Consider the following 21,187-nt stretch of genomic DNA (forward strand, 5'->3'; position numbering starts at 1 on the left):
ACTCACAAGTATTCAGACCCTTTACTCAGTACTTTGTTGAACCTTTGGTATCACACTGCAAGCTTGGCACACTTGTATTTGGGGAGTTTCTCGCAGATCCTCTCAAGCTCTGTTAAGTTGGTTGGGGAGCGTCGCTGCACAGCTATTTTCAGGTCTCTCCGGAGATGTTAGATCGGTTTCAATTCCGGGCTCTGGCAGGACCACTCAAGGACAATCAGAGACTTGTCCCAAAGCCACTTCTGTGTTGTGTGCTTGGGGTTTTAGTCCTGTTGGAAGGTGAACCTTCTCCCCAGTCTGAGGTCCTGAGTAGGATTTCATCAAGGACCTCCCTGTACTTTGCTCTGATCACCTTTCCCTCGATCCTGACTCATCTCCCACTCCCTGCCGCTGAATAATATTTCCACACATGAGAATGCCACCACCATGCTTCACCGTAGGGATGGTGCCAGGTTTCCTCCAGACATGACGCTTGGCATTCAGGCCAGAGTTCAATCTTAGTTTCATCAGAGCAGAGAATGTTGTTTCTGAGAGTCTTTAGGTGCCTTTTACTGAGGAGTAGCTTCTGTCTGGCCACTAACAGGATGCACCTGAGCTCAAGTTCAAGTCTCAGAGCAAAGGGTCTGAATACTTATGTAAATAAGATTTCATTTCTGTACATTGGCAAACATTTCTAAAACCTGTTTCTGCTTCGTCATTATGGGGTGTTGTGTGTAGATAATTGTTATCTATTCAATTTTTTCTTAATGCACTGCAGGAGTACTTACTAATGTACAAGCAACAAAGATCTTTGGTTCACTGTGATATCACTGCATGACAAAAGACCTGGCTTCCACTTAAGGCACAAAATCACAAAGGTATAGAGCCAGCCAAATGCTTGTTTATTGAAAAACATGTATTTTTATTCCCATAGTTAAATGAGAGCGGTACAGTGGTTTCCCATGTTCAACTAGTAGTAGAAACAACTCATTCTACTGCCGAAGGAGGCAGTTTATGCCAAGGGGGCCACAGCCTTGGTATAAAAACACACAGCTACACACAGCCCCTTCTACCAGACCAGAGAGAGCCCTCATACATTTTCATTAAGTAGAGTTTTGTCATCTGGGTTACTGACTGTTAAAGAAAACACAAAAAGGTTGTTAATAATGCAGCTGTCAACATATCCTTAAGACAAGGACTTCAATCAACACGTCAGTCTCAACCCTTCAACACAGTAGACATGTTTAGAATACTGAAGGAACCCCTGGCCAGTCGTATTCTAAGAGGCTGAATTAATCAAATAACAGTTTCAACACAAATCATGTATGTTCCAAGCCCAACGGTCAGGAGGTTAACTTGATTACATCTACCCATGCAAGGGAGGAGCAGAGTACAGGCTTGGACAGGAGAAACAAACATCATAGCCCTAATATCAGCATTATCCTCCGTTAGACCCACTGACACGCACTCAGGAAACTCACCAGGTCAGATAGGGAGGACAGAGTGAGACAGTGTTATTGTACTACATCTGCTGGGTAGAGTTGCCGTTCCATGTGTTATTCTCATCCTCACTGTCCTCGTGATTCCGTAGCCTGTGGATTTTTCCGTCTTGTTTGAAGTCTGCTGGTTGCTTCTCCAGTGTGCGTTTGCGAAGGGTTTCTCTGAGAAAGTGGAAATGGATGTGAAATAACCCAACTAGGCCTTAAAAATGTTTTATTGGTATGTAACTATTATGAAAGCTGTATTGTCAAATTTGTATTTAAAACGCCACTTTAAACATGTACATGACACTGCAACAAAATTTCCCCATGGGGACAATAAAGTCAGTAAGTAAGTAGGCTTTAGAGCACCTAGCCACACTGCTCAATCAAACCCCTAGATTCATTCTCCAAATTCTTTGCACTCTGGTTACAACAAATCATGTTAAATGTGTCTGTTATGAGCCCTGACAACAATTAACCTGGACCAGTAGACCAGCTTAGCCATTCAATTACATTGTAACAATCTGGCAACGTTGTGTTACTAACTCCTAACCATAATGTATCACAACAATCTCAGCTACTCTTAAAAATATGCCTGTACACCATGAGTACATAGAATACTCTGCTGGATGGGGCCTCACCTCTTTGGTTCACCAGATGAGGATGAGGAGCCAGAGGCAGTGTTGGGCCGCTGGGCTGGGCCTCTGGGGCCTGCTGCTCCAGGGATAGGGGGGCTGGTGAAGAGGAAGCCACTCAGGAACCTCCACACAGCCAGCAGAGGGTAGAGGATGGTACCCAGTACAGCCCAGATACCCCCTCCAGAGGTCGACTGGACTACCATGTTGCTTGGCCGTCCCGTTTGCTGGAAGGATTTAGAAGAAGATAAACACTATTCTCAATGCCATCATTCTACTGGGGAAACCACAGAAAACGATGGGAAAACAAGCAAAAAGTCCCCAAAACAAACATTGGGAGCTAGATAACACTTGGAAAGTATTCAGACCCCTTCCCCACATTTTGTTATGCTACAGCCTTATTCTGAAATAGATTAAATTACTTTCTTCCCCTCAAATCTACACACAATACCCCATAATGACAACGCGCGAAAACAGGTTTAGACATTTTTGCAAAAAATAAAAATAATTTACATAAGTATCGAGACCCGTTGCTATGTATGAGACTTGAAATTGAGCTCAGGTGCATCCCGTTTCCATTGATCATCCTTGACATGTTTCTGCAAATTGATTGGAGTCCACCTGTGGTAAATTCAATTGATTGGACATGATCTGGAAAGGCATTACACCTGTCTATATAAAGTCCCACAGTTGACAATGCATGTCAGAGCAAAAAAGCTAGAGCTCCGAGACAGGATTGTGTCAAGGCACAGATCTGGGGAAGGGTACCAAACAATGTCTGCAGCATTGAAGGTCCCCATCATTCTTAAATGGAAGTTGTGAACTTCCTAGAGCTGGCCACCCGGCCAAAACTGAGCAATAGGGGAAGAATGGCCTTGGTCAGGGAGGTGACCAAGAACACAATGGTCACTCTGACAAAGCTTGAGAGTTCCTCTGTGGAGATGGTTGTCCTTCAGGAAGTTTCTCCCATCTCTGCAGCACTCCACCAATCAGGCTTTTATGGTAGTGGCCAGGCAGAAGCCACTCCTCACTAAAAGGCACGACAGCCCACTTGGAGTTTGCCAAAGGCACCTAAAGGACTCTCCGACCATGAGAAACAAGATTCTCTGGTCTGATGAAACAAGGCTGGAACTCTTTGGCCTGAATGCCAAGCGTCACATCTGGAGGAAACCTGGCACCATCCCTACGGTGAAGCATGGTGGTGGCAGCATCATGCTGTGGGGATGTTTTTCAGCGGCAGGGAATGTGAGTATAATCAGGATCGAGGGAAAGATGAACGGAGCAAAGTACAGAGAGATCATTGATGAAAACCTGCTCCAGAGCACTCAGGACCTCAGACTGGGGGCGAAGCTTCACCTTCCAACAGGACAATAACCCTAAGCACACAGCCAGGACAACGCAGAAGTGGTTTTGGGGCAAGTCTCTGAATGTCCTTGAGTGGCCCAGCCAGAGCCCGGACTTGAACCTGATCAAACATCTCTGGAGAGACCTGACAATAGCGGTGCACCAACGCTCCCCATCAAACTTGACAGACCTTGAGAGAGAAGACTGGGAGAAACTCCCCAAATACAGGTGTGCCAAACTTGTAGCGTCATACCGGAGAAGACTCAATGCTGAAATCGCTGCCAAAGATGACTTAACAAAGTACTGAGTAAAGTGTCTGAATACCTATGTGGATGTGATATATATATATTTTTTAATACATTTGCAAAAATTTCAACAACTGTTTTTGCTTCGTCATTATGGGATATTGTTTGTAGGTTGATGAGGGGGGAAAAAACAATTTCATGCATTTTAGAATATGGCTAACGTAATAAAATGTGGAAAAAGTCTAGGGGTCTGAATACTTTCCGAATGCACTGTACACAAAGAATCCTAAGAGGCGTAAATTTCACTGTGCTGCGATTCTATGACACTGTCTTGTTGTGAATTCTCAAAATGGGAGATGTAGCTATGGACTCTAGATACCAGTAGTCATCAATATTAGCAGAAGTTCACAGAGAGAAATAGAGAGCTCACTCACAGGCAGCAGCACTATTGAGGCACTGGGGGCCAGCTCAAGCGCCAGAAGAGTCTTGTCTAGGTCGTCAGCGGTAAACTCTCTGCGAGGGAACATGGTTGCCAGGGAGAAGTTGCCATACCTATTTCCCACTTCCTGAGAGGAAAAATTAACTCTTAAGTGACAGCCAGCATTATGATATTTAATATCATATTCCAACAAAGAGGATGAACGTGTTCTTAATAGTCACTTGTCCAACTCTTGAATTATATTGAGTTACAAAAAGTATCTTACATTGACAGCGAACTGCCGAGCTTCCTGCAGTCTGGCCTCTGAGGGGAACTGGTTGGTGAAGAATGACCCATCTGGTAGACGGAACTGTATTCTGGCTATGGCGCTGGAGGACAGTAACACACAGTTTGATGACAATCTAGAATTACATAGTATCTAGTATTACATAGTTGTGACGTACAATATAACATTTTAAAAATAGTTTAAACTTTTTATTGAAAGTGACTGCTTTAAAACTTCCTCATAGATATCTAACCCCCCCCCTCCCCCTGTGACTGTAGAATAGCTCCATACCTCCTCTCCCTTTGTGCATTCTCCTTCTTGGCATCTGTCTCTGCCTGTCTGGCCTGCAGTGCTGCCAGCCGGGCTGCCTCCACCTCATCCTTGTTGTTGGCATAGCGGGCAGCTCTGTCAGCACGGTCCTGTGGGGATAAAGGTGCATCAGCCAGCCACTACCCTCCTCCCACAACAAACAATGGCTATTTCATCAAACTCTGCAGTGCTCATTTAGGCCACTCGAGGGAGTTATGAGAGAAAGTTCAATCAGAGGCCCAACCAGGGATTAGTTATGAGTGAAAGTGTGATGTGTTTGTTTACCAGGGCGATCTGTGCTTTGACACGCTCCCTGGCAGCCTTCTCCTCTGCCTTATCCCTGTTTCGCTCATCCATAATGCGTTTGGTCTTCTCATCCTCATTCTTCCTCTTGAAGTCAAGCATCTCCTTCCCCATCTTCCTTCTCTCCATCTCCTTCTTTATTTCACCCTGACCATCATCACACAGAAATAGATACAGGCGCACACAAGCATTAACACCAGAATCGCCAGAGGCCAATGGCCACTGACGTTTGATTTTGTAAGTAAAAGGAATCGGCCCAAAAAAGAAGCAACGTCCTGCTCCTCGAATTTTCTTAAAATGTTTGTCTTTTACATTGCTGTTGTCAGAATTTTCTAATCACAAATAGTAAAGTGTTAATTAAGGGCCTTTTTTTCACCTGCCCCCCCCACACCCCACACACACACCTATTCCCACCTTAACGGCCAGGGCAAATGTGCGGTAGGACGTTGGTACCCAGCCATGTGCGTCTCTCTCCTCACTGAATTAATTACATAAGCTAAATGGATGAATGGTTGATAGAAACTGATAATTGTGCACATTACTTCACAAATGTATTTAAATTAGGCGTAACTGAATGATGAGGGAGAAGAGGGTGATTTAATTGTGTGTAATGATGAAGAAATGTGGCCATTGTGACTGAAATCGAGAGCATAGAGTAGAGAAGACGAGATTGATTCATGCGTAAAGACACGGTTGGGGAACAATACAGATTCCGATACAATCAGTAACTAATTTCACACATAAGAGTTAGCCTAAAGACAAGACTAAATTGACAATAGTATGATGAGTGACAAAATTATCAGTTGTCAAATTGTACATGAAGTTGACAGAAAGGAGCACCACTTTATCAAATTTTCCTTCAGAGTCACATTCAGGTAAAACTCTGATTGTATCAGCAATAGCATATTCTGCAGTTTCTAAGACACTTTTGTCAAATAACTCAATTCAAGAGCTGCAGCTCTATTTCCAAATATTACTTTTTCAAAGCATAACCGCGCTTTCCTTGGGGCAGCATTGCTCAGGATGCTAAGCAAAGACTAGTAACATAATAAACATAAAATAAGCTATTCTGTCTATTTTTATATAAATGTTATTATTTCCACAATGGTTTTTTGGGCCTGCAAAAAAAAAAAAAAAAGTTTTCTTTGTGATGGATTTAACTCTTGAACTAGTGGTTTTTCATTTTTACTTATAGCCTAGAGTAACAAACTAATGAAAATTGCATTATGTTCTTCGAAATAGGTAACATTAGAATATGAAAAAAACGAAGACCTTCATAAACACAACCACATGATTATTCTTCCCATAGCATATATGAAATGTATTTTTTTAGACTGTTAGAATGTTGACCCATCATTGGTTGGGAGGGGGATCCAACGAGGCCGGGCATATGCTTATGGCGCCGCAAGACAACGTTCTCTAATGGATACTTACTGTCAATATGGGACACCAATGTCTACAGTTATTCTTTACCTCCTCCTCTCCTTTCTTTTTCTGCTCCCGTCTTTCCTCCAGTTTCTTTGTTAACCTACAGAAGGAAAGGTTTCAGTTTGAAAACAAAGCCAGTTTCAACCTTACATCCCACCTCCGTTGTGTGTGTGTGTGTGTGTGTATATAGGTCCTACCTCTCCACCTTGGCATCGAGGCCTTCGTCAGGCTGAGAGCTGGTTGACACGTCCTCTGATGATGCGCTCCTGTCATCCCCAAGGGTCACAACCTCTGAGGCCGAGGGGCCGCCTTCTTCTGCTGGCCTGGACAGGGATTCTGGGTTGGACCACATCAAAGCAATCATGACAGTGTCTCAACTTCAATCTCTCAATCAACAGGACACATATCAAATAACACGCAGACATGCATTTACATATAGCGCAAGTACTTGTAATTTTGTTGCATTGCTTTTCAGTAAAAAGTACTTTTCATCAACATTCCAAAGTGACCCCTCACACAAACATACCTTTAGACATTGCTGGTGCTGCTGCACTGTCTGTGTCTGCTGGTGGTGTGTGGCTGGGTTGGAGTTCCTGTGAGGTTGAGGGGGTCTGTGCTGGGGCTGGCTCTGAGGCTACCGTGGCTCGTGGGAGCCCCTCCATGGGAGCCCCTGCATCCGCTCCCTCACCTGCCATCTGCTGAGCGTGCATCTGTTAGGCACAAGAAATGCATGTTAAGTGTGACACGCTCTAGGCTGGCTGATGTGCAACGCACATGACTACACAGCGAGCTGGAGACTTCGAGAACAGGTATCAGGCAAACTAGATACCCTCTACCTTACATCTATCTCAATGCTCTTGGAGACCAATTACGGATGTCGTTTAAGTGTTTTCTGTGTTATATTTGGCTATCATACCTGTTTGACTTTGTTGATTCTTTTCATGAGTTCCTCTGCAGAGACACTCCCGGCAACAACTTCAAGGGGGATTCCATTCTCTCCGATAAAGAAACTGGACGGGATGCACACCACTGGGTCTTTTTCAGAAAGTTAAAGGCAAACCAACCATGCTCATAAAAATAATTTTAAAAATGGGATTGGACTTAATTGCATGATGTAGAACAGATATTCCCAAACTGGGGACGGCCAAATAAAAATGTGATTCACATTTTTTTTTAAATAAATTCACATTGCCATCAGTACATTTATACTTTCCAACGGGGCTATACATTTGGGTGGGTTTTTTCTCCCTTGCCTGAGTAGTCAACTCATTTTGGCAGTTTAATTAAACCATCTATTGTTCATTGAAATTACACAATGTCAAATACAGGTAGCCTAGTCAAATAATTAACATGCAATCAAATTAACCGTTACTCTCTCACGGGAAACCTTCACTCTTGAGCAGACATTTAGAAACATGACAATTTGAAAAATAAGCAACAGGAGTTTTTGGTGCAACATTAAAGACGACTTTCGAGAAGTAATATGTATAAAAGCAACAGATACCATTAATAAGAAGGGGATAGAAGAATCTTATATGGTGAGCTACCAAGTGGCTAGGACAGGCGAGCCCCATACTATTGTGGAGGACTTTACTCTTCCTGCTGCCACAGATTTGTCTGGGACAATGCTGGGGGAAAAGGCAAAAAGAAAAACTACACAGACAATGCCTTCATCAAACAACACTGTTTCATGACGCATCAGTGACACGGCAGGAAATGTTTTGAAACAATTACTGCTTCGCATGCAAGACAGTGCATTACATGCGTTACAGCTGGATGAGTCAACAGACGTGGCGGGCCTGGCACAGCTCCTGGTATATGTATGTTACGTTTATGTGGGGTCAATTAAGGAAGACATCCTCTTCTGCAAACCAATGGAAACCAGGACAACATGAGAGGATATTTGTAAAGTACTGAACAGCTTTGTGACATCAAATGGACTTTGGTAGCTGTACTGATGGCGCAAAAGCCATGACACGTAGACTGGGATATGTTTCGTATTGCGTCAGATAAAAATATTGACGAATACGCTGATTCGGTGTGCGAGTTCATTAGAACGTGCGTTGAAGATGTCATTCCCATAGCAAAGATTAAAACATTCCCTAACCAGAAACCGTGGATTGATGGCAGCATTCGCGTGAAACTGAAAGCGCGAACCACTGCTTTTAATCAGGGCAAGGTGACTGGTAACATGACCGAATACAAACAGTGCAGCTATTCCCTCCGCAAGGCTATCAAACAAGCTAAGCGTCAGTACAGAGACAAAGTAGAATCTCAATTCAACGGCTCAGACACAAGAGGCATGTGGCAGGGTCTACAGTCAATCACGGACTACAAGAAGAAAACCAGCCCAGTCACGGACCAGGATGTCTTGCTCCCAGGCAGACTAAATCACTTTTTTGCCCGCTTTGAGGACAATACAGTGCCACTGACACGGCCTGCAACGAAAACATGTGGACTCTCATCACAGCAGCCGAGGTGAGTAAGACATTTAAACGTGTTAACCCTCGCAAGGCTGCAGGCCCAGACAGCATCCCCAGCCGCGCCCTCAGAGCATGCGCAGACCAGCTGGCCGGTGTGTTTACGCACATATTCAATCAATCCCTATACCAGTCTGCTGTTCCCACATGCTTCAAGAGGGCCACCATTGTTCCTGTTCCCAAGAAAGCTAAGGTAACTGAGCTAAACGACTACCGCCCCGTAGCACTCACTTCCGTCATCATGAAGTGCTTTGAGAGACTAGTCAAGGACCATATCACCTCCACCCTACCTGACACCCTAGACCCACTCCAATTTGCTTACCGCCCAAATAGGTCCACAGACGATGCAATCTCAACCACACTGCCCTAACCCATCTGGACAAGAGGAATACCTATGTGAGAATGCTGTTCATCGACTACAGCTCGGCATTCAACACCATAGTACCCTCCAAGCTCGAGACCCTGGGTCTCGACCCCGTCCTGTGCAACTGGGTACTGGACTTCCTGATGGGCCGCCCCCAGGTGGTGAGGGTAGGCAACAACATCTCCACCCCGCTGATCCTCAACACTGGGGCCCCACAAGGGTGCGTTCTGAGCCCTCTCCTGTAGTCCCTGTTCACCCACGACTGCGTGGCCACGCACGCCTCCAACTCAATCATCAAGTTTGCGGACGACACAACAGTGGTAGGCTTGATTACCAACAACGACATGACGGCCTACAGGGAGGAGGTGAGGGCCCTCGGAATGTGGTGTCAGAAAAATAACCTCACACTCAACGTCAACAAAACTAAGGAGATGATTGTGGACTTCAGGAAACAGCAGAGGGAACACCCCCCTATCCACATCGATGGAACAGTAGTGGAGAGGGTAGCAAGTTAAGTTCCTCGGCATACACATCACAGACAAACTGAATTGGTCCACTCACACAGACAGCATCATGAAGAAGGCGCAGCAGCGCCTCTTCAACCTCAGGAGGCTGAAGAAATTCGGCTTGTCACCAAAAGCACTCACAAACTTCTACAGATGCACAATCGAGAGCATCCTGGCGGGCTGTATCACCGCCTGGTACGGCAACTGCTCCGCCCACAACCGTAAGGCTCTCTAGAGGGTAGTGAGGTCTGCACAACGCATCACCGGGGGCAAACTACCTGTCCTCCCGGACACCTACACCACCCGATGTTACAAGAAGGCCATAAAGATCATCAAGGACAACAACCACCCGAGCCACTGCCTGTTCACCCCGCTATCATCTAGAAGGCAAGGTCAGTACAGGTGCATCAAAGCTGGGACCGAGAGACTGAAAAACAGCTTCTATCTCAAGGCCATCAGACTGTTAAACAGCCACCACTAACATTGAGTGGCTGCTGCCAACACACTGACACAGACTCAACTCCAGCCACTTTAATAATGGGAATTGATGGGAAATTATGTCAAATATATCACTATCCACTTTAAACAATGCTACCTTATATAAATGTTACATACCCTACATTATTCATTTCATATGCATACGCATATACTGTACTCTACATCATCGACTGCATCCTTATGTAATACATGTATCACTAGGCACTTTAACTATGCCACTTTGTTTACATACTCATCTCATATGTATATACTGTACTCGATACCATCTACTGTATCTTGCCTATGCAGCTCTGTACCATCACTCATTCATATATCTTTATGTACATATTATTTATCCCCTTACACTGTGTATAAGACAGTAGTTTTGGAATTGTTAGTTAGATTACTTGTTGGTTATTACTGCATTGTCAGAACTAGAAGCACAAGCATTTCGCTACACTCGCATTAACATCTGCTAACCATGTGTATGTGACCAATCAAATTTGATTTGACAGGGAGACATAGTGGAGTGGTAACGTGCATGCAAGCAGTTGCTCGCTCTGACGCCACTTGGGTACACTGCAGCATCCACCGAGAGGCTCTTGCTGCAAGGGGAATGTCTGACATCTTGAAAGACGTTTTGGACACTACAGTAAAAATTGTTAAAGCAATGGCCCTGAACTCCGGTGTATTTTCTGCATTATGAAATGATATGGGCAGCGACCATGTAACGCTTTTACAACATACAGAAGTGCGATGGTTATTAAGAGGCAAAGTATTGACATGTTTTTTTTTTTTTGAGAGACGAGCTTAAAGTTTTCTTGACTGACCATAATTTTCACGTGTCTGTCCTCTTGCATGATGAGGAGTTTCACCTACCTGGGTGATGTTTTTTCTCACCTGAATGATCTGAATCTAGGATTACAGGGACTCTCCGCAACTATATTCAATGTGCGGTACAAAATTGAGGATATGATTAAGAAGTTGGAGATATTTTCTGTCTGCATTAAGGACAACACACAGGTTTTTCCATCATTGTATGATTTTTTTGTGTACAAATTAACTCAACCGTACGAACAATATCAAATGTGATAACGAAGTATCTGAGTGAGCTGGGTGCTCAATTACGCAGGTACTTTCCCGAAACGGACAACAACTGGATTTGTTATCCCTTTCATGCCCTGCCTCCAGTCCACTTAGCGATATTGCGGTTCTGTGAAAATGTAATTTAATCAGAAGCCACTGACAGATTTCTGGATAGGGCTGCGCTCAGAGTTTCTTGTCTTGGCAAATTGCGCTGTTAAGACACCGATGCCCTCTGCAACCACGTACCTATGTGAGAGTGGATTCTCGGCCCTCACTAGCATGAAAACTAAATACAGGCAGAGACCGTGTGGGAAATGATTTAAGACTGAGAATCTCTCCAATACAAACCAACATTGCAGAGTTATGTGCATCCTTTCAAGCACACCCTTCTTATTGCCTACCTCCTCATGCCTTTTGCACACACTGAATATAGACTTTCTTTTTTTTCTACTGTGTCATTGACTTGTTTATTGTGTTATTGGCTTGTTTATTCCATGTGTACCTCTGTGTTGTTGTCTGTGTCACACTGTTTTGCTTTCTTGGCCAGGTCGCAGTTGTAAATGAGAACTTGTTCTCAACTAGCCTACCTGGTTAAATAAAGGTGAAATAAATAAAACATTTTTTTTAAATAACCTGTGGTGAGTTATTCAATTTCGTATGAACAATGGGTTTTATATGTAAGATGGCTAAACAAAAGAGCAAAATGATTGATTATTATTTGGGCCCCGGTCCTATAAGGGCTTTGTCGTCACTTCCCACGAGCCAGGTTGTGACAAAAACGTACACTCATTCTTATGTTTAATAAATGTAGTGTGTGTGTGTGTAGCAGGCTTACAATGATGGCAAAAAAACAAAAAATATATAATATATGCCATTTAGCAGACGCTTTTATCCAAAGCGACTTACAGTCATGTGTGCATACATTCTACGTATGGGTGGTCCCGGGGATCGAACCCACTACCCTGGCGTTACAAGCGCCATGCTCTACCAACTGAGCTACAGAAGGACCACAAACAGAAGAACAACATTTGAGATTGCGCCAACCCTGGTGCTAGAGGGGATACGCAGCTGGAGGTTGAATGTTTGAAGGAGTACGGACTATAAAAACTTTGGGAACCACTGATCTAGAATATGTCTGAAAGACAAAGCTTGGTGAATAATCTAAAGGAAATCTAAAGGGGCCACAAACACAACAGTCTAACTCTAAGATAAGGATAAGAACCCTTTGGAGAAGAAGGATACAGATTTGGGAGAACTGTGTGCATGTCTCACTGCAAGAAAAGAAAAACATTAAACATAAAATGCATCACATTTGTTAGTATTTCCATTTTGATAGTGTTGTACAGAAAGTGTACATCATTTCCACACAAGTGTAGGAGGATTCCATTATAAAGGCTACCTCTTGGAATCAACCTTGATTGCAACACAGCAGTTATAGGAGGCCTCAGCCACTCTGTCGTCCTCCCAACTGGACATCATTTGTCCTGACACCTCATCGTCGCCTAGTAGAGAACAAGAATGTCAGATTCAGAAGTGGTGAATCACTCGTCCTACGACACTCAATGCCCAGTTCCCACAATACAAGTCTGTGGTGTTGTGTAGCGGACTAAACTCCATTCCATGGTGAAGGAAGGAGTTTAGTCCGCTAGTGTTGGTGGTGACAGTCGCCATCGAGAATAATTGCGACTCGTCATCTAACGATTAACACACTAACGTTAGTAGGAAGCTAGCCAGAGCTAACGAACGTTAGTTAGCTGTGATTTGACAGCTGTCATTCCTTTTCGTTTTGACAAGTTAGCATTGGCTACATCGACACTTCGAGTTTCATGTTGTTGACATGCAAAGCTAGCTAAATAGCTGACTGACAATGACAGGGCTCGTTTGCTCTGCCGAGCTTGACACAGTTTTATTCGCTACTATGGCGAATCTTTCGACTGGTTAAGGTTAGCTTTGCTAGCATACAAAACTGCGCTAGCTAATCTACAAAACAATACCTGTTATTACGACGACGAAGATGGAGCTCTGTTGTTTTGCGGAGATGATGGCTGCTGGAATAGAGCCTTCAAACCAAATCATTTTTATAAAATGTGTTGGCTTTTCCTGTTTAATGGTTTCAATTTTGTAAATGCCTAGAACGTTTAAGCTCGTCACAGGAACTAACGGAGAATGATGGAAGTTGTAGTCCATAGATACGTATCGTGCTTATGGGACTTGAAGTCCGTTCATTATGTCACCAAATTAACAGTAGATGGCGCTGTGGTACTGAAAGTAATTGGTGCAGATAACTAAACTGTCCACCACGATGATCTCTGATGATCTCTCGTTCAGGCCGTTTGTACATAGTAAATCATACGAAATCTCAGTCACCACCGGTACGATTTTGACGAAATGTTGGTGAGTGATGCGTCTTGCCATAGAGATCCGGCATTTACAAAATTAAAGACTATATATTATGACAAGGTAGTCACATGACCACTAAAACAATGGAAATAAAGTACCACAGTATTAGTCATAATACCCTTAAAACCTAGATGTCAAATAGGGAAATGGTTCCAATCGTTTTGCACCATTCATTCTTCTCATAGGGGTTCTTAAATACACTTAAAATAAGGGCTGTGTTTCGTGTAGGCTTAACCTGGCGTGACGTTTTGATAACTGTGTAAATCTCTCTAGGACTTTTATCAATATATTCACCTTTATTTATGCCACAAAAAATAAACGCTAATCTGCTGATAATGTGGCTATCCTAAAGAACTAGAAATGCCATGATAATCTGGACAAGACTGCCGAATCGAGGCAAAGGTAAGAATCTCTGAAATGAACTAATGTTAGATAAATGTAGTAATTAATCAATTGGCTACATCTCTTTAAATGGGCAATTCTGTGAACTGTGTCTTGTGCAAGTTTTAAATGGACAAAATACCTGTTAGCAAAGGTGTCAATTAGAGATGATGCGCAGGAGCCTGCAGGCATTTTGCATGCTGTTTGTTTTGATGCTAATTAATATTTTCGAATCTGACAGTAAATATAGCCGAATATATTGATGTCACCTTGTCCGACATAAATGTACATGGTTATCAAAACGTCACACCAGGGTAAGCCTACAAGAAACACAGCCCTTATTTTAAGTGTTTCTAAAAAAAAAACTATGGGTAGAATTGGAAAAATGATTGGAACCATTTCCCTGTTTGGCCGCTAGGTTTTATGGGTATTATGAATCAAATCAAATCAAATGTATTTATATAGCCCTTCGTACATCAGCTGATATCTCAAATTGCTGTACAGGACCCCAGTCTAAAACCCCAAACAGCAAGCAATGCAGGTGTAGAAGCACGGTGGCTTGGAAAAACTCCAGAGAAAGGCCAAAACCTAGGAAGAAACGTAGAGAGGAACCAGGCTATGTGGGGTGGCCAGTCCTCTTCTGGCTGTGCCGGGTGGAGATTACAACAGAACATGGCCAAGATGTTCAAATGTTCATAAATGACCAGCATGGTCCAATAATAATAAGGCAAAACAGTTGAAACTGGAGCAGCAGCACGGCCAGGTGGACTGGGGACAGCAAGGAGTCATCATGTCAGGTAGTCCTGAGGCATGGTCCTAGGGCTCAGGTCCTCCGAGAGAGAGAAAGAAAGAGAGAATTAGAGAGAGCACACTTAAATTCACACAGGACACCGAATAGGACAGGAGAAGTACTCCAGATATAACAAACTGACCCTAGCCCCCGACATATAAACTACTGCAGCATAAATACTGGAGGCTGAGACAGGAGGGGTCAGGAGACACTGTGGCCCCATCCGAGGACACCCCCGGACAGAGCCAAACACACCACTAGAGGGATATCTTAAACTACCAACTTACCATCATGAGACAAGGCTGAGTATAGCCCACAAAGATCTCCGCCACGGCACAACCCAAGGGGTTTATTATGTTTATTATGTGGTGCTCTATACATGTCCTCAAAGATGGAAGGCAGACAGGAAGCGAGATCAGGTGGGACCATTCTAGCCCATGAGGGGGCAGATACATGTGTGAACATGCCATAGTGATAGAGGACTCATTTTTGTATCTGTGCCATTATAGCGTCTGTAACACATGGGCAGTGCCATTAAGGCTATCTCCATTTTAAAGTAGTACATTTTCTTCTTCGTTGGCTGATTGCTCCTAACTTGTAGAAATCCCCATCGAGTGGACTACTTTAAAATGGTGGAAGCCCTCAATGGCATTGTCCATTTGGATTTGAAATCAAATATGAGGTTAAAGTGCAGACTCTCAGCTTTAATTTAAGGGCATTTCCATCCATATCGGGCAAACTGTTTAGAATTTACAGCACGTTTTGTACATAGTCCCCCACATGTTAGGGGAGCAAAAGTATTGGGGCAAATTCATTTATGTGTATTTAAGTATTCAAAAGTTAGGTATTTGTTCCGGTAGCATGCAATGACTACATCAAGCTTGTGACTCAACAAATTTGTTGGATGCATTTGCTGTTTGTTTTGGTTGTGTTTCAGATTATTTTGTGTCCAGTAGAAATAAATGGTAAATAATGTACTGTCATTTTGGATTAAAAATCCAAACTTGGAGTATAGACCCAAAAGAATAACAAATGCTTCACTGTCCCAGTAATTACGGAGGGCACTGTATACCCTGGACCCAAACTGTTACAGACCTATATCCATCCTGCCCTGCCTATCTAAGGTCTTCGAAAGCCAAGTCAACAAACAGGTCACTTACCATCTCGAATCCCACTGTACCTTCTCCGCTGTGCAATCTGGTTTCCGAGCCGGTCACAGGTGCACCTCAGCCACGCTCAAGGTACTAAACGATATAACCGCCATCGATAAAAGACAGTACTGTGCAGCCGTCTTCATCGACCTTGCCAAGGCTTTCGACTCAGTCAATCACCATATTCTTATCGGCAGACTCAGTAGCCTCGGTTTTTCGGATGACTGCCTTGCCTGGTTCACCAATTACTTTGCAGACAGAGTTCAGTGTGTCAAATCGGAGGGCATGCTGTCCGGTCCTCTGGAAGTCTCTATGGGGGTGCCACAGGGTTCAATATTTGGGCCGACTCTTTTTTCTGTATATATCAATGATGTTGCTCTTGCTGCGGGCGATTCCCTGATCCACCTCTACGCAGACGACACCATTCTATATACTTCCGGCCCGTCCTTGGACACTGTGCTATCTAACCTCCAAACGAGTTTCAATGCCATACAACACTCCTTCCGTGGCCTCCAACTGCTCTTAAACGCTAGTAAAACCAAATGCATGCTTTTCAACCGTTCGCTGCCTGCACCCGCATGCCTGACCAGCATCACCACCCTGGATGGTTCCAACCTTGAATATGTGGACATCTATAAGTACCTAGGTGTCTGGCTAGACTGTAAACTCTCCTTCCAGACTCATAATCAAACATCTCCAATCGAAAATCAAATCAAGAGTTGGCTTTCTATTCCGCAACAAAGCCTCCTTCACTCACGCCGCCAAACTTACCCTAGTAAAACTGACTATCCTACCGATCCTCGACTTTGGCGATGTCATCTACAAAATTGCTTCCAACACTCTACTCAGCAAACTGGATGCAGTTTATCACTGTGCCATCCATTTTGTCACTAAAGCACCTTATACCACCCACCACTGCGACTTGTACGCTCTAGTCGGCTGGCCCTCGCTACATATTCGTCGCCAGACCCACTGGCTCCAGGTCATCTACAAGTCCATGCTAGGTAAAGCTCTGCCTTATCTCAGTTCACTGGTCACGATGGCAACACCCATCCGTAGCATGCACTCTAGCAGGTGTATCTCACTGATCATCCCTAAAGCCAACACCTCATTTGGCCGCCTTTCGTTCCAGTTCTCTGCTGCCTGTGACTGGAACGAATTGCAAAAATCTCTGAAGTTGGAGACTTATCTCCCTCACCAACTTCAAACATCTGCTATCTGAGCAGCTAACCGATCGCTGCAGCTGTACATAGTCTATCGGCAAATAGCCCACCCATTTTTACCTACCTCATCCCCATACTGTTTTTATTTATTTACTTTTCTGCTCTTTTGCACACCAATATCTCTACCTGTACATGATCATCTGATCATTTATCACTCCAGTGTTAATCTGCAAAATTGTCATTATTCGCCTACCTCATGCCTTTTGCACACAATGTATATAGACTCCACTTTGTTTTCCTATTGTGTTATTGACTTGTTAATTGTTTACTCCATGTGTAACTCTGTGTTGTCTGCTCACACTGCTATGCTTTATCTTGGCCAGGTCGCAGTTGCAAATGAGAACTTGTTCTCAACTAGTCTACCTGGTTAAATAAAGGTGAAATAAAAAAATAAATAAAAAATATCAGTGGTGGAAAAAGTACCCAATGGTCATACTTGAGTAAAGATACCTAGAAATAATGTGACTCAAGTAAGAGAAAGTCCTCCAGTAAAAGTACTACTTGAATAAAAGTCTAAAAGTATTTGGTTTTAAATATACTTAAGTTTCAAAACTAAATGTAATTGCAAAAATATACTTAAGTATTAAAAGTAAAAGTATAAATGATTTCAATGTGCTTATATTAAGCAAACCAGACAGCACCATTTAATATATATATACACTGCTCAAAAAAATAAAGGGAACCCTAAAATAACACATCCTAGATCTGAATGAATGAAATATTCTTATTCAATACTTTTTTCTTTACATAGTTGAATGTGCTGACAACAAAAATCACACAAAAATTATCAATGGAAATCAAATGTATCAACCCATGGAGGTCTGGATTAAAGCATCTGCCAACTCCTGGACAGTCTGTGGTGCAACATGGCATTGGTGGATGGAGCGAGACATGATGCCCCAGATGTGCTCAATTGGATTCAGGTCTGGTGAACGGGCGGGCCAGTCCATAGCATCAATTCCTTCCTCTTGCAGGAACTGCTGACACACTCCAGCCACATGAGGTCTAACATTGTCTTGCATTAGGAGGAACCCAGGGCCAACCACACCAGCATATGGTCTCACAAGGGGTCTGAGGATATCATCTCGATACCTAATGGCAGTCAGGCTACCTCTGGCGAGCACATGGAGCGCTGTGCGGCCCCCCAAAGAAATGCCACCCCACACCATGAGCTGCACTACCTGAGCCACTTGTGTGGGTTGTAGACTCCGTCTCATGCTACCACTAGAGTGAAAGCACCGCCAGCATTCAAAAGTGACCAAAACATCAGCCAGGAAGCATAGGAACTAAGAAGTGGTCTGTGGTCACCACCTGCAGAACCACTCCTTTATTGGGGGTGTCTTGCTAATTGCCTATAATTTCCACCTGTTGTCTATTCCATTTGCACAACAGCATGTGACATTTATTGTCAATCAGTGTTGCTTCCTAAGTGGACAGTTTGATTGACTTGGAGTTACATTGTGTTGTTTAAGTGTTCCCTTTATTTTTTTGAGCAGTGTATATAACAGATAGCCAGGGGCACACTACATGTAACAGTACTTTTGGGTGTCAGGGAAAATGTATGGAGTAAAAAGTACATTATTTTCTTTAGGAATGTTGTGAAGTAAAAGTTGTCAAATATCAACCATAAAGTACAGATACTACTAAGTACTTTACACCACTGTTGTATATGTAGCCCCTCATGAGCTACATGTTTCCTATAAGGTCATAAACTACGCCCATTAGATGTTCAGCAAATTACTAGTTTTGTCCCGCACCAAACATATTATTTTCCGGTGACCATTTTTTTATTATAATATTTTTTTCACACTGTCGGATCAAGCATAAATAGTATTTTATGGTCAATATGGCTTCTGTATTGGCCCTACAGCATTTACGGAGATGCGTCCTTTGCAGAAGTCAGGTAAATCATACTTATTGCGACTCGTTGAGGTATTTTCAGCATACCCCTATCTGTTGTGAAGGAAGTTATCAAGGAAGGGATTTTCTGTTTATACAGGATGTATCGCCTCCACCTACGGTCAAACAATTATCTCAATGCGGAGCTACATGTATTTAGAGCCCTCCGCATCATTTGTGGGGGACGACATGTTTACTGTTGCCTTGTAACTATGGAGCTTTGATTAATAACAAGACCCTCTAAAAAGTACACGGGTGTGGTAGCTCACAACACAACACATAATAGAATATTGCATTTTATTACTGTGGTAATATATCAGCCTCCACTACATTACTTTGTAATGCCATATTAAGATAGTATGGGTTAAAATATGTGCACTATTTGTATTCTTACTCTTTATGGGAAGAAAAAAATCACAAGGCAAATAGTCACAAAATGTCTGTCTTAGCATCCCAGTGCTTTTCCTATTGATCATTACCCCACACTCTAGAAGGCTCTGTATGGTTACTGTGATACAGTCTCTGCAGAAGTCAACGCATTCATACTTCTTGCAATTCGTGGAGCAGAGCAGCTCTGTTGTCAATCAAGTGAGTTTGTGTTTATGCAGGACCTCCCGCCCCCACCTAGCGTCCCACACTCATGTCAATGCGGAGCTACTGATAACAATTCACTAGCTTCGATTGCAGTCCGAGACCAATGTGTCGCAGGGGGGAGACTATACATTTTCACCACTAGTTTGCTTTCTCTATCAATAAGATTAGCATTTCAGAGACATGCATTCTTTATCAGGTTGATAAAGAAAATCTTATTTGAGTCACCATGTCTTTATGACTTTCAAGACGACAGATGAGAATTCAATCTAACCTTGTTCTTCCTTAGGGTGGTTGTGGTCCCCAGATGCCAGATACCCAAACAAGTGAATCCTGAACAAACACCAGATATTGACCCACATCAACCTAGATTCAGCATACCCCTCTCTATCCAAGCACCTATTCCTATGGTCACAATGCTTTCCCTATCTCATTGCTGCACCATCAGTTTTAAAACAATCAAAACGACCACCTGTACTGTCAGGGCCTTAGGGCCAGTTTCCTGTCCCAAAAGCCTAGTCCTGGACTTAAAAAGCTTGTTCAATGGCAATTCTCCATTTAAAGTGCTTTTTAGCCCAGGACTAGGACTCATCTGTCAAGGAAACAAGCCCTCTGTGTTTAGTTTAATAAAGGCGTGAAAACATCCACCACCCCATTTTAATAGTAGGAATACAACCGAATTGGCACAGCTATTAAAGCCGTCTGTAACCTTATCTACAGTCTATGGAGCCCTTTCCAACCTGCCTTAATTTTAGCTTTACTCCTACTGTGTCTGAGCTGACCAAGTCATACAACAGTGGAGAGGGTAATGGCAGCAGGTTGTCGCCCTTCTAACAGTGGGAAGGGCTGTTTCATAGGTTAGTGCATACAGTATGCGCTGGGTGCTTCACTACACATCAGAGAAAAGGACCATTCTCAGTAAGAACTGAGCACCTTTCACAGAAAACATACCCCTGCTCACAGCTTTCATTCAATGATTTATGCATGTCTGGGACTATACTGGAGGTGATAGTGAGTGCAGCTTTGTTCAATTGGTTTTGTACGGACTTACCATCAATTCTCCATGGTCTTCAGTGCATGTATACATTATAGAGCAACATTTATTAATATTATATTTGCTGCTTGAAATAACTTCACAATGCATTAATATGCTTGATATCAATCCCTGTGCTAGAAGTCAACCTTTCGGCAGAAAAAAAAGAGGGTAATTTATTGCTGAGAGAATTTCCTCAATAAGGCTCCATTTCACCAGCTTGGCTGCAACACTGAGCTAGGTCCTCCAGATGTTGGCTTAATTATCTGTTAATAATCTCACTGTCAGTATGGAGATCCTTAATGCCATGACCGGACACCTAACAGGCTTCTTCACATAACAGATAACGCAGATATTAAGCCATCCATTTAAAACGGTTTC

The 21,187-nt window shown here is 43.2% G+C and overlaps 1 protein-coding gene across 2 annotated transcripts; it reads right to left on the reverse strand.

Moving 5' to 3' along the window:
- Window positions 1-857: 857 nt before the first annotated feature.
- On the reverse strand, window positions 858-13,499 carry LOC124043945 (UBX domain-containing protein 4-like). 2 transcript variants are annotated; one of them, XM_046363115.1, is made up of 13 exons: window positions 13,333-13,499; window positions 12,738-12,840; window positions 12,581-12,609; window positions 7,342-7,460; window positions 6,952-7,135; window positions 6,623-6,761; window positions 6,471-6,525; window positions 4,980-5,132; window positions 4,677-4,804; window positions 4,386-4,488; window positions 4,116-4,247; window positions 2,099-2,319; window positions 858-1,637 (listed from the first exon to the last, which is right to left on the reverse strand). In XM_046363115.1, the coding sequence occupies exons 1-13, from the start codon at window positions 13,412-13,414 to the stop codon at window positions 1,499-1,501; spliced, it is 1,587 nt and encodes a 528-aa protein (XP_046219071.1). In that variant the 5' UTR covers window positions 13,415-13,499; the 3' UTR covers window positions 858-1,498. The 2 variants fall into 2 exon arrangements, with proteins under 2 accessions (XP_046219071.1, XP_046219070.1); XM_046363114.1 differs by having other exon boundaries at window positions 4,980-5,144.
- Window positions 13,500-21,187: the final 7,688 nt, after the last annotated feature.

The sequence above is a fragment of the Oncorhynchus gorbuscha genome, linkage group LG09, assembly GCF_021184085.1.
Source record: "Oncorhynchus gorbuscha isolate QuinsamMale2020 ecotype Even-year linkage group LG09, OgorEven_v1.0, whole genome shotgun sequence".
Classification (NCBI taxonomy): domain Eukaryota; kingdom Metazoa; phylum Chordata; class Actinopteri; order Salmoniformes; family Salmonidae; genus Oncorhynchus; species Oncorhynchus gorbuscha.